This window comes from Neovison vison, chromosome 5 (assembly GCF_020171115.1).
Source record: "Neovison vison isolate M4711 chromosome 5, ASM_NN_V1, whole genome shotgun sequence".
NCBI lineage: Eukaryota > Metazoa > Chordata > Mammalia > Carnivora > Mustelidae > Neogale > Neogale vison.
The window spans coordinates 152,499,755-152,514,261 of record NC_058095.1 but is presented as its reverse complement, the minus strand read 5'-3'; the positions used below and the strand labels follow the sequence as shown (position 1 = coordinate 152,514,261).

At 39.7% G+C, this 14,507-nt stretch overlaps 1 protein-coding gene across 1 annotated transcript in view; it reads right to left on the bottom strand.

Annotated features, from left to right (window-relative positions):
- The window catches only part of DNAJC3 (DnaJ heat shock protein family (Hsp40) member C3), a 61,082-nt gene that overhangs the window by 30,097 nt on the left and 16,478 nt on the right, over nt 1–14,507 (bottom strand). The window contains exons 2-4 of the mRNA XM_044249973.1: nt 13,718–13,828; nt 5,547–5,671; nt 3,637–3,711 (exon numbers count right to left, since the gene is read on the bottom strand). Of these exons, the coding sequence (XP_044105908.1) occupies nt 3,637–3,711; nt 5,547–5,671; nt 13,718–13,828 (311 nt within the window). The remainder of the gene's footprint in view (nt 1–3,636; nt 3,712–5,546; nt 5,672–13,717; nt 13,829–14,507) is intronic.

The following is a 14,507-nucleotide window of genomic DNA, read 5'->3' as shown; positions in this document are numbered from 1 at the left end:
GTCATGTGTCATTCTTGATCTTATCTTGTTATCTAGACAAGCTTATATGTCACTTCTTATAAATATCTCTGTACTACTAGCTTTTCACACATGTAGGGCTTATTTCTTCCAACTAAAGGGTAAACTGCTGAGGAACAGGATATATGTCTTAATGCCTACATCGCATGCCCATTTCTCTTTTTCAGTTAACACTGTTACCTGTGAGCTAGGTTGTACTGTCTCTAATTTTAGATAAAGAAATTGAATGATTTTTAGATAAAGAAATTGAATGAACTTGCCAGAAATCTTGCTTTGGATGATGGTAATGATGAAAATCAATCATGACAGGAGAAAATATTTACTAAGACCTTTCCATATTTCAGGCACTATTTAAGCCAAACCAAAAAAACGTAACGGACATTTTGGATTATCTCCCTTTTACAAACAGGAGGAATCTCTAGCTCAAAGTCACTTCCAGAGCCTGCATTCCTAACTGTTCCCTCTTATGTGTACAATGATGCCAAAGGTGCAAGCTGTCTACCTGACATGTCCAATGGGACATCGTAAGAGCATCTCAACAACAAGGCCAACACAGAAGACCACGAATAGCCAAAGCAATCTTGAAAAAGAAAAGCAAAGCTGGAGACATCACAATTCCAGACTTCAAATTATATTACAAAGCTGTAGTAATCAAGCCAGTATGGTAATGGCACAAACACAGACACACAGATCAAGGGAAAGGACACAAAAATCCAGAAATACACCCACAATCATATGGTCAATTAATCTTCAACAAAGCATAAAAGAAGTCCAATTGGGGAGGTGCCTGGGCAGCTCAGTGGGTTAAAGCCTCTGCCTTCAGCTCGGATCATGATCTCAGGGTCCTGGGATCGAGCCCCGCATCACATCAGGCTCTGTGATCGGCAGGGAGCCTGCTTCCCTTCCCCTCTCCCTGCCTGCCTCTCTGCCTACTTGTGATCTCTGTCTGTCAAATAAATAAATAAAGTCTTTAAAAAAAGAAGAAGAAGAAGAAGAAGTCCAATGGGGAAAAGACAGTCACTTCAACAAATGGTGTTGGGAAAACTGGGTTTCAACTCGAGGTCATTTTCGTAAGTGACAAGCATGTTCACCTTCTGCCAGGATGCCCTCCCAGCCACTCTGCTAACACAGACTGATTCACCCTCTTAACATTCAGATTTCTAGTACATCCCCTCCTTTAAGAAAGCTCTTCTTTTTTTTTTTTTTTTTTTAAAGATTTTATTTATTTTATCAGAGAGAGAGGGCAAGAGAGCAAGCACAGGCAGACAGAGAGGCAGGCAGAAGCAGAGGGAGAAGCAGGCTCCCCACCGAGCAAGGAGCCCGATGTGGGACTTGATCCCAGGACACTGGGATCATGACCCGAGCCGAAGGCAGCCGCCTAACCAACTGAGCCACACAGGCGTCTTGACCAGACGCCCAAATCCCGGTTAAGTTAGGTGACCATTCTGCCTGTGCCTGTGAGGGGCCGGAACAGTGCATGAGGGAAGTGGGTGTGGTTATAGAGGGGCAACAGGAGGGAGCCTTCTGGCAAGAGAAGCGCTCAGTATGTGAACTGGGTATAAAGAAAAAGGGTATCGAATTACACACACACACAGAAGTGAACACTACTACTAGAACTGAGGAAATCCAAATAGACAGGTAGACTGTTCAATGTCAGTATCCTGGCTGTAACACAGTACTGCAGGCTTACGAGACATTATCACTGGGGGAAGTAGGTACTGGGTAAAGGGTACACAAGACCTCTCTGTATCATTAATTACAACTGTATGTGAATCTACAATTATCTCAATAAAAATTTGAGCTAAAAAAAAATCATTCAGTACAGCTGCACATTCTCATGTGCAGAATGTGACGAATCCTGTAATAGCAAGCCTGGTTTTAAGAACACACTAGCAGAAGTTATGACTGTTAGAAAACAATCTAAAAGTGGTGTCACGAAAGTTCCCCTTCTTGTTTCTGAGAGGTTTTAATATCAATCACAGAAAAGACATTAATCAAGACATACCAAGAGTTCCAATAACTCACTTTTCCAAAAGAATACACCCATTGCCTAGTAAGAATTAATTTTTGCTAAAGCTTTTATTCTAAATTGTGTTATTTCTAAAAGGCTACACTAATACTGTGATTGGAAAAAAATTCTAAGTAATAGATTTAACCATCTGTTAGAAAGAAGGAAATCCATTTTTACACTTTATCATTCATCGATCCATTCAACAAATTTCTCACAACACTTTCTGTGTACAAGAACTGGGCTGGGGAAAGGTAACCCTAACTCCATGGCCTCCTCACCACCTGTCCTTCAGCCTGCTCTCAAGCTTCTTCCCAGATAGTAAGGAAAATCAGGTAAACATAAAGGAACACCCAGTTTTAGTGAGACCATGAGACGACTACCAATTAGATTTTAATACATTAAGTCTAAAGTTATTTGGATTTCTCTGCATATGACTGAGCATTGTGACAAAGGTTATGAAAATATTAGAAATTTCAGTTTTATTTTCATAGTGGTTATCATAACTAAGCATTTTTACAAAGTACAAAAATGCAAATAATGAACAATGAGGTTTATACAGTTGACCCTCGAACAACACAGGGCTGGCGAACCGGCACCTCCCACCCAGTCAAATCCATGTATAACTTGACTCCACCAAAACTTAACTACTAGTAGTCTACTATTGACCAGAGCCTTATCGTTAACAAATAGTCAATTAACATATTTTTGTATATGTATTACCTACTGTATTCTTACAATAAAGTAAGCTAGAGAAAAGAAGATTTCATTAAGAAAATCATAAGGAAGAAAAAATATGTTTACAATATTTACACAGTCCACAGAGAAGTGGACCCATGCAGTTCAAACCCCTGTTGGTCCAAGGTCCACTGTATGTATGCTCTTTCTAGACCACTCCAGAAACAAATCCAGACAGAATAAAAATGCAGGTCTTAAAACCAGCTTCATGAGGACATAAAGACATTGGTCGTCCCTCTAAATCATTTTTCAATTACATGTAACCTGTACCATCCCCCAACAAATCCAAAACACTTTACATATTGTAAAACAGCCATATGGGTAATTATAAAATTCCCTTTTAAAAATGTCTCATTTTTCCTTTTAAATCAAATGAAGGGTTTCCCAGGGAGTTTTAGAAGAGTTCAGGTGACCTCTCTAGATCCTCATGCAAAACAAAGCAAAACATGTGAGCCATATAAACTGAATTAAAATTGTTTTTTCTTGGGCAGTTGGTTAAGTGGCTCAGTTGGCTAAGAATGGCTTCGCCTCGCATCCGGCTCCCTGCTCCGCGGGAGTCTGCTTCTCCCTCTGACCCTCTCCCCTCTCATGCTCTCTCTCACTCCCGCTCTCTCAAATGAATAAAATCTTTAATAAAAACAATCATATATTCTTTCCACATACTTTATCTTTCAACTATTAAAGTGATTCTCTCATGTCAATCACTATGTACTGATTCAGAAACTGCGACTTTTATATACACAAAACAAATGATTGTCCCTTTTAGCTATAAAGTGATTAATAAATGTCTTAATATAAAAAGTCCAATATATTCACTCATCTTCATAAAGATGTTCAACATCTTCGTAAAGCCAAATACATATTGAACTTACCACTTTTTTAAAATCATCTTCTGCTTCATCAAGTTTTCCTTGTTTGAGTAATAAATGACCTCTCTGTAATCTTGCCTAGAAAAAAGGAAAGGTGTTCTGAGTACTGTGCATTTCCAAATTTTCTTTAAACACGAAGAATGAAACCAAATACGCTGATGAAGCATTAATGAAATATTTATTTTTCCAATGTCCATTTATTTGACTTGGCACTCTTAAGAACAATTCCTGGAACCACTGAATGTGCATTACTTTTATTAAAGTATGCTTCCTTAAAAATACTTTTTGCGCTATATCCCCCCAAATTGTAAACTCCCACCAACTATAACGTCAATAAGCAAATGTGGTCTCTCTATACAATGGAATATCAACCAACCATAAAAAGGAATGAAGTGTTGACACACGCTACAACATGGACGGACCTTGAGAACAATATGCATAGTGAAAAGAGTCAGACACAAAAGGCCACATACTGTACGTCTGCACTTACATGAAATGTCCAAATAAGCAAATCCATACAGACAGAAAGATACATGGTGGCCAAAGACCACAGCATAAATGGGGAGGGGCTGCTATAAGGGACTAGATTTCTTTTGGGGGTATCAAAAGTGTTCTGGAACTAGACAGTAGTGATGTTTGCACAACCCTGTGAATATACTAAGACACCAGTGAATTATAAAAATTTAAAAAAGGATGAATTTGATGGTATGTGAATTGTATCTCAATTAAAAAAAAATTTGCCATTGTAATAACTTTTTGTACTATAAAAAAGGCTGTGTAATTTGGGACTTTACCAATCAAAGTTCTAGAAATTATTTTGTTTTTATTAATTCCCTGTGGACATATGCACTCTACTATAACCGAATAACAACACCTCTTCCCTTCCCACGTGCATCACTCCCCCCCAACATTTGATATTCCTCTTCATGTGCATAATCCCAGCTCTTCCAAGAACACCAACGCTCTGAGGACCAATGTGACCATAAGACAGAAACCACATTGACAGTCCACTAGAACGTATATATTACATTTACAACATGTAAAAATGTCCCTAATCCTCTGTTAAGTGCATCAACACACATAAATAGCAAGATGAAAGCCACTTTAGCTACCTAATAGCTACTATAATCCTAGGAAAATGAACTACTTAACCTTCTGATAGGTTGTACTCAGCTAGGTAAAGTAACAGATTAAAGAAAAAAATCTGACTTTTGGGAATTCCATCCTAAAATAATAATAATATTTCACGCCAAACATTCACCCATACCTTTCAGTTATCCCTAGTCCTTTTTGGAATATGGTAGGATATAAACAATAAATGAGTCACCAAATTAATTTTGAAACCATCTAACTTATCCATTTATTTTAAGCCATTACGCTGACCTGCCAGTCATCAGGACATCCCATCAGGACTGTAAATTCCTCCATTTCTGAAGCTTCTGGGTTGGTTGCAGGGAAGGATCAGTCTAATTCACGATTGTGTCCTCACCACAAACCACTGCTTAACCGACCTATCTCCTGCCCTTTGTTCTTCCTGCTACAGCCTTAATAGGAACTACTGTCCGTCCCCTGACAGCCTTTTCATGAACTTCAGCTTCAGCCAGCTCAGCTTCTCGATCGGCTGGTTACGCAGCCTCACAGCTTGTCCCACACTCCGCCCTCCAGAGGTCTTCCGAAACCACAAAGCTAACACCACTGGCACACTTCTCAAAATCAGAGGCTGCACCCACTGTTCCTGTTTCACACAGACCTTTGATTCCAGACACTTTGGCTTTCTCTTGCTGCCCAGTCCACTACACCACGGCGGCTTTCTCCGTCCTTCAGCTATGCAGGCCGGTCCTCACCTTAAGACCAATTAACTCTTCCAAATTCCAAATGAAGTTCTCCCTTAAAGAAAGTTTAGATGCACTTACTGCAGTGAAATCCATCTTCAATTCAATTACTTTAGTTAAATCAGGAAGTGCTGCTTTTGACTTGCCCATAGCTAAAAAGACAGTAGCTCTCCGATAGTAAGCAATATAGTTCTCTGGGTCACCATCTGAAAATTGAAATAACAAATATTAGCTCTTGGTAATTTATTCAAAAACCAAATAACCTAGGGGCACCTGGGTGGCTCAGTGGGTTAAAGCCTCTGCCTTAGGCTCAGGTCTTGGTCCCAGGGTCCTGGGATCGAGCCCCACATCCGGCTCTCTGCTCAGTGGGGAGCCTACATCCCTTCCTGTCTCTCTGCCTGCCTCTCTGCCTACACGTGATCTCTGTCTGTCAAATAAATAAAAATCTTTAAAAAAAAAAAATAACCTAAACAGTACTAGAATTTGCAATTCTCTTAAGAAAGGCATTAAGAAGGGGCACCCACATGGCTCAGTGGGTTAAGCATCTAACTCCTGGCGGCAGCTCTAGTCATGATCTCGGGTGGTGGGACTGAGCCCCAAACAGGGCCCTGCGCTCAGCACAGAGTCTGCTTGAAATTCTCTCCCTTCTCCCTCCCTCCCTCCCTCTCCCTCTGCCCCTCCTCCCACTTGCTCCTTCTCTTGCAACTTTTTGAGCTCTCTCTAATAAATAAATAAAATCTTTTTTAAAAAAGAAAGAAAGGCATTAAGAAAAATATTTCTTCATCAATAATGTGTTGCGTTGACTAGCAAGATCACTGCAAATAAAGGCAGAACAGGACTGGGATGCCTGGGTGACTTAGCCTTGGTTAAGCTTCTGTCTTCAGCTCAGGTCCTGATCCCAGGGTCCTGGGATCCAGTCCCGCATCGGGCTCCCTGCTCAGCGGGCAGTCTGCTGCTCCCTCTGCCTGTAGCGTCCCCTGCTTGTGTTCTGTATCTCTCCCTCTCCCTCTCTGACAAATAAATACAATCTTTAAGGGGAAAAAAAAAGCCAGAACAGGATTGGCAAACTAGGGTCTCTGAGCCAAATCCAACCCACAGACTTCAAATCAAGAATATCTTTTATATTTTTAAAGGGTTGCCAAATAATAAAAATTAAAAAATATGAACACAGAGACTGTATGGCTACAAAGCTTAAAAATTCATTATCTGGCTCTTTAAAGAAAAAGCTTGCCAACCTCTTGGTTAAAATAGTAACTATATGCAACTCATAACTTCTATAAGTATCCATTTCAGTCTTTGTCTTTGCTGAAACTTCCTTAAGTAAAATACCAAGAATGTAACTATTCACAGGATTTTAGAAAATCACAGACTTCCAATTAAACTGACATATGAAATGTGCAATCTCTGCTCTCTCACAAATTCCAATCAAAATGGCAGTGAAGAAATAAAGGTACAAATCTTAGGACAAAGGAGGAGAGTGGAAACGAGAGCAGGACTAATTAAGTTAACAATATTGGAAAGAAGGAATACAGATGAATATGTTAGGTTTCGAGCTAATTCCACTCTGCTCAGTGCCTACAGTTAGAAGCAAACCTTGTGCTGTCAAACAGTCCTCCTAGAAAGCAATTTTGAAACATATATGTTCTTGACCAAACCCAGCCACCTCTCTTAAACAAATAAACATTTATGCACAGAGATGTTCCATCATTGTAAGATTTACAACTAAAACTCTCTGAAAGTTCTACCCCTGAAGGTCTTACTATTTGAAAAACATGGCAAATGGGAATCTGTATGGCAGGATGGTATATAATCATTGAAAATCATGGTTTCGAGCAGTTGTTAATGGCACTGAACTACCTGAAGTACTGCTGGACAAAGGTAGAGCAGGAGGACAGAGCAGGCTATGAAACCCTGTATGAAAGAAGAGGTACAAATAGCCAAAAGCACCTGAAAAAATGTTTACATCACTAATCACTGGGGAAATGCAAATCAAAACCACACTGAGACATCACTTCACATCCATTAGGATGGCTATGATAAAAAGAAAGGAAGAAAGAGGAAAGGAGAGAAATGCAGAGACAGATAAATGGGAAACAACTGCTTGATGGGTGCGGAGTTTCCGTCTGGGGTGAGGACAAAGCTCCAGAGACGAACACTGGTGTGCGCTGTACAAACAACGGTGTGAATGTGCTTAATGCCACCAACTTCATACACTTGCAGATGGTCAAAATGGCAAATTTTTGTAATATGCATTTTACTGTAATACATATTTTATTATAGTTATATTTTTGAAAAACCAAGAGAACTGGGCATTTTAACAATAAAAAAAAACACCTTATTTTTTTCTCAAATATAAAACAAAAACCAGAAACAATCCATAAAACCCAGCTAAGCATCACTGAAATTTCTTTCTTAGTCAGTTCTGCTTGGAAGACAAGGGAAAAAGAGCAGTCAGCAGCCTGTATACGGGGTATTTCCTACAAAAGACTGTAATTAGTCTGAAGAAAAACTAAGAAACAGAGTAACTACATTTAGAGAATACATGATACATTTTTAGGTTTAGTTCATATTCAACTTAGAATGTGCAATGAATTAAATATGTGGGTCGGGTGAGTGTAAGTGCCCATGAAAATGATTTGAAACTATGGATTTCTGACGCTTAAGTGACTGCCTTTGAATGTAAAAGGAGATTCTCCACGGATCAACAGCAGTTACTGGGGCAGACAGGTCAGGTTTTCTTCTTTATACTATATATACATACTCCCAAATGTGTCACCATGAACATGAAATGCTTCTATATTCATTAATTAAAAAAAAATAAAAACACATTTTCCATTATTTATTCACACTAAGCAAAAAAGTAAATACTACAAATGACATGATTTAAGGCCTGGAGTTTACATCGCACACTACCCACTTCATATATCCAAATCCTACTTGACCTCTGAGGCACAGCCTAAATGACCTATTTGATTACACATGTGAAAATATACCTTCCATTCCCTCAATTTCCATAGCATTCTGTAATATACTATACCTCTTACTGGGCCCAGAACACTTACCACTCCCTCTGTTATTATTTATACACACATCTCAGTCTAGAGAAAACAAATTCCTTGAGTAAATTCACTTTTGTGTCTCTGTATCACCTGGCCCACAGGGACTCAAATAAAAGGAAACGGAATGACCACCACAATCAAGGCCAACACTGAGACCTGCCTAGGACAAGCAAGGGACTACAAAGTCAGGACACATACAGCTTGTTTGGTCTTTCTTTCATTTCCATGAGACACCATAATACTTGGTCCCTGGAGCTAGCCAGCTTTCCCACAGGGTCTCTTCTACCCTACCCTACCCCAGGAGCTCCTCCCTTGCTTCCGGTCTTGATTCTTGGGTCCTTCTCATCGAGAAAGGCTTCTATTTTGTTTCCTTTCCCTAGTGTCACCTTGTTGTGGACAAGAAGGAACCATGCCAACATCAGCCCTGCCCCAGACCAAGGAAAACGTTTCCCAACCTCCGGATGAATGTGGCTCCCTTCCCATGGGTCTTCCTTCCAGAGCCAGGTCTGGAAACCTGGGGAGCAAATGGTTTGTTGCCACATTCTGTTCAGCCCAGAAGAGGTTTTTGTCAGAGGGTACCAAAGAGGAAGAGGGCTGAGGTCTCTGCTGGTCCTGTCCTCTGGTCCCAGCAGTTCGCGCGAGGTGGCACAGAGCGTCTGGCAGACGCTGCCATCTCCTGCTTTTGGAAGAGAAGCTGCTCGGAGATTCTGAGCTCGCCGGTCTGATTTTGGAGTTCCTCCCACCCAGGAGGCAAAGCAAACATCTGGTCACACAGTCCCCTTTTTCCCTGCCAGCCGCCCCACGCAGGGATTCCAGAGAATGGACATAGCTCTTAAAGAGATGTGCCTCACAGGATATTTAGATCATTCTCTCATATGAAATTAACAATGGCATCTGCAAGTACAGATGTTGCTTCTTTTGAACTCTGCATCTAATTCTTTCAAGAAAAGAAGAATGCTTAGTGCTAATTTCGGGCATCTTATCAGGGCAGCACCTTCACTAAAAATTGCATTGGACTTCGATTTGGGAAAAAACTGACCATTTCAGTCTATGCAAAAAAACCTCCAAGGAGGATTATATATGACACAGCTTTTGTATTAAGTACTGGATTACACATATATTAAAAGTGTCTATATAAAATAATTCTGGATTGGGGCGCCTGGGTGGCTCAGTGGGTTAAAGCCTCTGCCTTAGGCTCAGGTCATGATCCCAGGGTCCTGGGATTGAGCTCTGCATCAGGCTCTCCGCTCAGCTGGGAGCCTACTTCCTCCTCTCTCTCTGCCTGCCTCTCTGCCTACTTGTGATCTCTGTCAAATAAATAAATAAATCTTTAAAATAATTCTGGGTCATTTACTTTCTGTTGCTTTATTCTTCAGTTTTTAGATATTTTTTAAAACAAGAAGTGGAATTAGAACCCCAATTTTTAACAATAAACCTACAAAAATGAGGAATCAAATAAAACTAATTCCTTTAGTCCCATAGGAAACTAATGTAACGTGTGCCGATTATACTTCAACACAAATAATAAGAATGATACTCACAATAATAGTAATACTCTACCCATCCCTAAGAAGTTCACAATGTTTTAAGTTAGAATGTGGCATTTGGAAAGTTACTAAAGTACTCCTTGTTCCCTTCTGTCTAAATGTAAAGAGTAATGCCCATTCCCACCTCACAAATGAGGTACAAATTTGATGAGAAAACATCATGATATGTTTAAGTGACAAATAAATGTAGACAAGGATTTTGTTTTTTGATTTTGGAAAACTATAAATGGGATACTGATTTTCTTACCAAGTGAGTGGGGACACCTATCATTTCAGAAATGCCCACCATTTATTTAACCTACCAGATTAGACATTCATTCCTGCCAGATCTAGACAGCTAAGACATCCTGCTAAATCTATCAAAAAAGTGATTTCGGATCCCAGAATTCATGATCTCCATAAGATCATGCTGTGGGAATAAGAGTCAGTGCACTTTCACACTGCACTGCAGTTTCTCTAATGATAAATCGCTAAACAAAACATGTGTCTGGAGGCGCCTGGGTGGCTCAGTGGGTTAAGTCACTGCCTTCGGCTCAGGTCATGATCTCAGGGTCCTGGGATCAAGTCCCTCATCGGGCTCTCTGCTCAGCAGGGGGCCTGCTTCCCTTCCTCCCTCTCTGCCTACTTGTGATCTCTCTCTGTCAAATAAATAAATAAAATCTTTAAAAAACAACAACAACAAGGGGCGCCTGGGTGGCTCAGTGGGTTAAAGCCTCTGCCTTCAGCTCAGGTCATGGTCCCAGGGTCCTGGGATCGAGCCCCGCATCGGGCTCTCTGCTCAGCGGGGAGCCTGCTTCCTCCTCTCTCTCTGCCTGCCTCTCTGCCTACTTGTGATCTCTCTCTCTGTCAAATAAATAAATAAAATCTTTAAAAACAACAACAACAAAAAAAAACTTGTGTCTGACTGCTTTGTAATACTAAAATAAATGCAACTGTTCCAGCAGACTATTGGAAAGTGGTAATCAACATTCTTCCTCAAATCAGTTTCCAACAGATCAAGAATGTTTTCATCAGTTCATAAATCTTAAAACTTCTGCCAAAAAATATTCATATGCCTGATACAAAAAAACTTCAAATCACTGACAGAGCTGTACCATACTGTAGAAACAATCTGTGTTGCTACTGAATTTTAATAAACCTTTTACTGTGTTAAAAACGTAATCATAAAACATACCAAGCCCAAGTAATTTTCAAAATGCACCTAGCAATTTTTCAAAAATGAAAATAGGAGGGTGCCACAACCATAAATAACGTCAGCTATAGCATTATAATAAAAACAATCTGTTGATAACTACCAATACTGCTAGTCAAATTCTACTGCAAACCCTAACATCAATTTCTAATCACAGAAGTTAAAGAAATAAAGTACATCACAAAACTGGGAAGTTGGAAATACAGTAAGTGAGTAAACAATGAGCTCTTTACGCAGTGTAAAGCAATGTATTAAAGCGTGATCGCCATCCCCCAGCGCAGAACTCCACGGCCCATAGCAGTAGGCACACAACAGGCCAGGCCACCAGTCAGGAGACCCGGACGTGGTCACTGCTGGGGAGGGGCACCCCCTAATTCACTAGGCTGGCCTAAACAGCAGTGTGGCCACACCACATTTGATGTTTAGTAAAAGAGACCATCGAAAAGGAGGCTCTAAAGTTCTTCTCTGATAAACACACGTACACATCTCCCAAGAGATTCAATGGACCATGACATCACCCCTCCCGTCACTATCCCCTGTGTACTGCCATCATAGACAATTTAAACTTTATTTTCTACAGTTAGTTATGACCAGTGTTTTACACAAACTAAAATGATGAAATGTCCCAAACTACACAGGTCCCCTTCAGAAATTATGATGTGGGCGCCATCCGAGAATTGCTGTACCTGAACAAATCATGACAGACAGAAGGACACCTCGAGCTCCGAATGCACAGTAGGACTTCGCTTTCTCCCTTCACTGAATTCCACCAATCAATTACCACATTCTAGCTTTCCTAATCTACATCTTTCGGTGAATACAGTAGTATTTTATTGGGTATTCTGTGAAAGAGCCATCTCAACAATTCTTGCACGACAGTGAAGCTAAAGAAAAATGGGCAGTCATTTTAAACTACTGTAACAATTTTACATGGCCCTAACAGTTCTGCTAAATTGAGATTAAAGAAAGCAAATAATAAAGTATAAAGTGGGTAGGAAGTCTACGTTTCTGCAAATACTCTTGCACTACTAGGGAAGAATCAGTATTTTTTTTAAAGACATGCTTTATCTAAGACAATAATGGAAATTTTTTTTTCGTTATCATGCTGCAGCACTGAAGACAGTTCAAATCACCAGAGAAGTGTGGCCTCAGTAATGACACGGTCACACAGTATTCGGTCTCTGCTGAAAAGTAACTTGTGCGAATTATTGTGCCAATTACCCACCACTTCCCAAGGTAAGCTAATCTGTTTCCCAACAGAAACCTCACATAGTTAAGAAAATCCTATTAACACATCAAGTCTGTTTTTTCAAAGTTTAATTTTCAGAGACACAAAAATTGTATTTCTACATACCTTACATGTGTAATTGTACCCTATTTTCAAAAAAATCTTTATATACATTATTCTCACCTAACCTTCACAAAGAAATCCCTTTTTGGGTAGCACAGTGAAAACTGCTAAGAATATGCAGGCAACTTGTTTAAGCCAAAATTTACTTACATAACTTGACCAATAATATAGCATGATCAAGTGGCAGAGCCAAGATTAAAATCTAGGTTTTTTATTATTCTAGAGAGCTAACAGCATCAGTAATGAAAATCTGAGTTTTCAAAAAAGCATTAAGAAAAATATTGCCAAACCAAAATCTAATCATGTACTGTTTACAAAGTAAATTTTAAGAGTAAGATGATAATTTTTCTGATGAGCAAAACCAGATAATTAATAATTATCTTATTAAAAATATACAAAAAAAAACCCACCATATTATTAACTCTCAGTTAACTTGTCACTCTTAACCATCCCAAATACAGGTAAGAATGTATAAATAATTTTAAAAAGGATTCAGAAAAGTCAATGTCAGAAAGTCCTAACACAAAAGCATATACAGTGACTCTTAAGAAAATCCTTTAACTCCTCATTTAGAACCTATTTATTGTGGCCATCTTGTTTCTCTTGGTCCCAACAGACTGAAAGGTGCAAAGACCGCTGACATTACAGACAAAAACAAATGAGCAACAGTACAGCCTAAGAGATGGAGGAAGTCTGACCAACACAGAAGAGACAATGGACGGCAAGAACTCCCAAAGGCCTCAAAGTAAAATAATCAAACCAATGTTCTCAAGTCATCATTAAACCATCTTCAATGAAATCTTTAAGGGGGACAGAAAACTATAATAATACAGTGAGAAAAGCTTTCTGTCAAAATTATCTTGAATTATTCTTGGTACTTACAGTAGAAAGTCCAAGTTATCTGGAAAATTCTCTTGTGTTAGACACATACGTATTTAAGTGTTATGTGTTTATTAATCTATTTCACCCAGAATCCTGCAAATATTCTTAAATGTTTTCTTTAAACATTAAACAGTGTTTATTTACAATGTTATCCAAAGGAGGTGCTGTTAACTAGACTTCATTGGAATGGCCCCTGAGGGCTTTGGTTCCAAGATACAAACCTACTGCAGCATGAAACTGGGATAAAGCATCAGCTAGCTGTCCAGCTGCAAGTAACTTCTTGCCCAATTCAAGATGTTTCTCAACATCTGCATTTACTCCACATTCAGCACCTAAAAACAACAACAAAAATAAGTTAACTTTCCATGACCAAGATTTAATTCTGAAGAATAAAATGTTAAAAATATGGGGCACCTGCGTGGCTCAGTTGGTTATACATCTGCCTTTGGCTCAGGTCAATGATCCCAGGGCCCTCGGATCACCCTGTGATGGGCTCCCTGCTCAGCGAAGGTCTGCTTCTCCGTCTCCCGCTACCCCACCCCTCATCTCGCAGGCGCACGTGCAAACATGAACTCTCTCTTTCCCTCTCTCTCAAATAAATAAAATCTTTAAAAAATATATATATAGTTATCTACTTCAGGAATCTGGTCAGATGAGTCACAGAAGCTAAAGAGTGACACAGAAAAGGTAACAACAAAGCCCAGTGCTTCGTTTTACAGAGTGCAAGCAACCCCAAAACATACGCATTATCAGCCTGGTCAATCAAAAGAATGGAACCAGTCTCCAAAATAGAAGGGAAACTGCCCACCACAGTAGTAGTAACAATATGTCAAACAACAAAATCATAATTGCTTTGTTAAACTAGAATTTCATTTTTTTAAAAGATTTATTTATTTGACAGAGAGAGAGCACAAGTAGGGGGAGCGGCAGGCAGAGGGAGAGAGAGAATCAGGCTCTCCACTGAGCAGACAGCCAGACGTGGGACTCGATCCCAGGACTCCGGGATGGTGA